Source organism: Leptonychotes weddellii, chromosome X (genome assembly GCF_054177405.1).
Source record: "Leptonychotes weddellii isolate Sample4059 chromosome X, ASM5417740v2, whole genome shotgun sequence".
Lineage (NCBI taxonomy): Eukaryota > Metazoa > Chordata > Mammalia > Carnivora > Phocidae > Leptonychotes > Leptonychotes weddellii.
In genome coordinates, this window is record NC_138385.1 from 4,195,871 (window position 1) to 4,197,349 (window position 1,479).

General features: G+C 47.2%; 1 protein-coding gene across 1 annotated transcript; it reads left to right on the top strand.

The window, feature by feature from the left end:
• The first annotated feature begins 323 nt into the window (after positions 1–323).
• On the top strand, positions 324–847 carry LOC145717939 (uncharacterized). Its single transcript, XM_081809395.1, has 2 exons — positions 324–509; positions 704–847. Exons 1-2 carry the CDS (start codon positions 369–371, stop codon positions 845–847), a joined length of 285 nt encoding a protein of 94 aa, XP_081665521.1. The 5' UTR covers positions 324–368.
• Positions 848–1,479: the final 632 nt, after the last annotated feature.

The following is a 1,479-nucleotide window of genomic DNA, read 5'->3' on the forward strand; positions in this document are numbered from 1 at the left end:
AAGATGGGAGAGAAGAGAATGAAACAAGGAATGAGATTGGCTATAGGGCAGGACTTGGAGGAAACACCTTCTGCCTGCCAAGTGTGCAGATGATGAGAAAGGTTGGCGGGTCAGTTCAGAAAAGCTCTTGAAGGGGTTGTTGAGAAAATGCCCACTCTCTCCAATCAGAGCATCTTGGTTTACCCAGCGCCCCCACCCCCCAGGGAGGAGCCAAGAGTGGTGCTTTGTGATGTCCAAGCTACCACCCACCTGCCCAAATCCCCTAGCTGAACAAACAAAGCCAAAGGGTGTGGCTCCTCATTGTACTGGTAAGGGGTATTTTACAGTCTGGTCAGGAGCTCTGGAGAAGACCACTGGGAGGCTTCAACATGGCTAAAGTTACCAGGAAGCCAGAGAAAGCTAGCACAGTTATGGAACAACCAACCCTAAGCACAAAACAATTAACTCCAAGCACAAAAAGAAAGAAGAGGAAGAGCCAGTGTCGACCCAGATCCATAGGTAGTGGCAAGGTAAGACCACCTCACTCAGGTGCCTCCTCTTCTTTCCCATTGATTCCCCTCCCCCAAGATTCCCACCCTTTCCTTATCTGGCATAAAACCCCTCATTAGCCTTTGCCCCTCCTCATGAATCCTTCCTTTCCATTCAGTCCCCCATCTTCTTCCAACCTATTGCCCTTCTGGAATCACCCTGTTTGCCCTTCCAGGTGAAGAAGATGCAGAGGGGAATAAAAAGACTGCTTCATACAAGTTCAAGAAAAAAATCCTCTCGTTCTAGTACAAAAAGTCCAAGAAAGGTGAAGAGAGTGAAAAAGGCCAAGAAATTTCGGCCTTTAGCAAATATTGAATAGTAGCCTAAGTCCAAGGCACTAAGGCCAGGGCTGAAAGACCCTACAATGGCATATCACCATCCTACAAGGTATGACACCATCCTGGAACAGAGATGGTGGTGATTAAAATGAAATCAACAACTTTTGAGAAGCCCCTTATTCCAGGAGATGTGTGTGCATGTGTGTGTGTGTGTGTGTGCACGCGCGCATGCACGCAGGTTCTCTGATCATGAAGAACAAGGGAAAGAAGGGAAGAGACAGGTTGTGAGAAGGGAGAAGGAGAGGTTCTGGACAGTTGGGGGCTACAGTGACAGGTCCACAGTTAGCCAGACATTATTGATAAAGAGTGGTTGAGGACTGAACATTGAAGACAAACTTCCATTCTTAACATTTAACCCATAGGCAAGAAGGAAAAAGTGCTTGGTGTGTGTGTGTGTGTGTGCGCACGTGCGTGTGTGTATGTGTGTGCATGTGAGAGAGAGAGAGAGACAACATCAGTGTTTAGATTGCCAGAACCTGAATGGGGAGAGGTGTGATGGGTGTTGGGTAAAAGGGTCACCCCCTAATAAAAGGTAGACAAAGAAACTACCTTTAGGCCACCTACTTCATAGCAGTGTTTGATTTCCCCCACAGTATGCAGGAAACAATAAATG

Bases quoted from the DNA above. Each gene is read 5' to 3' on its own strand.
- LOC145717939 (XM_081809395.1), top strand. From the start codon at position 369: ATGGCTAAAGTTACCAGGAAGCCAGAGAAAGCTAGCACAGTTATGGAA. The intron at 510-703 runs GTAAGACCACCT...TTGCCCTTCCAG, and splicing joins GATCCATAGGTAGTGGCAAG to GTGAAGAAGATGCAGAGGGG.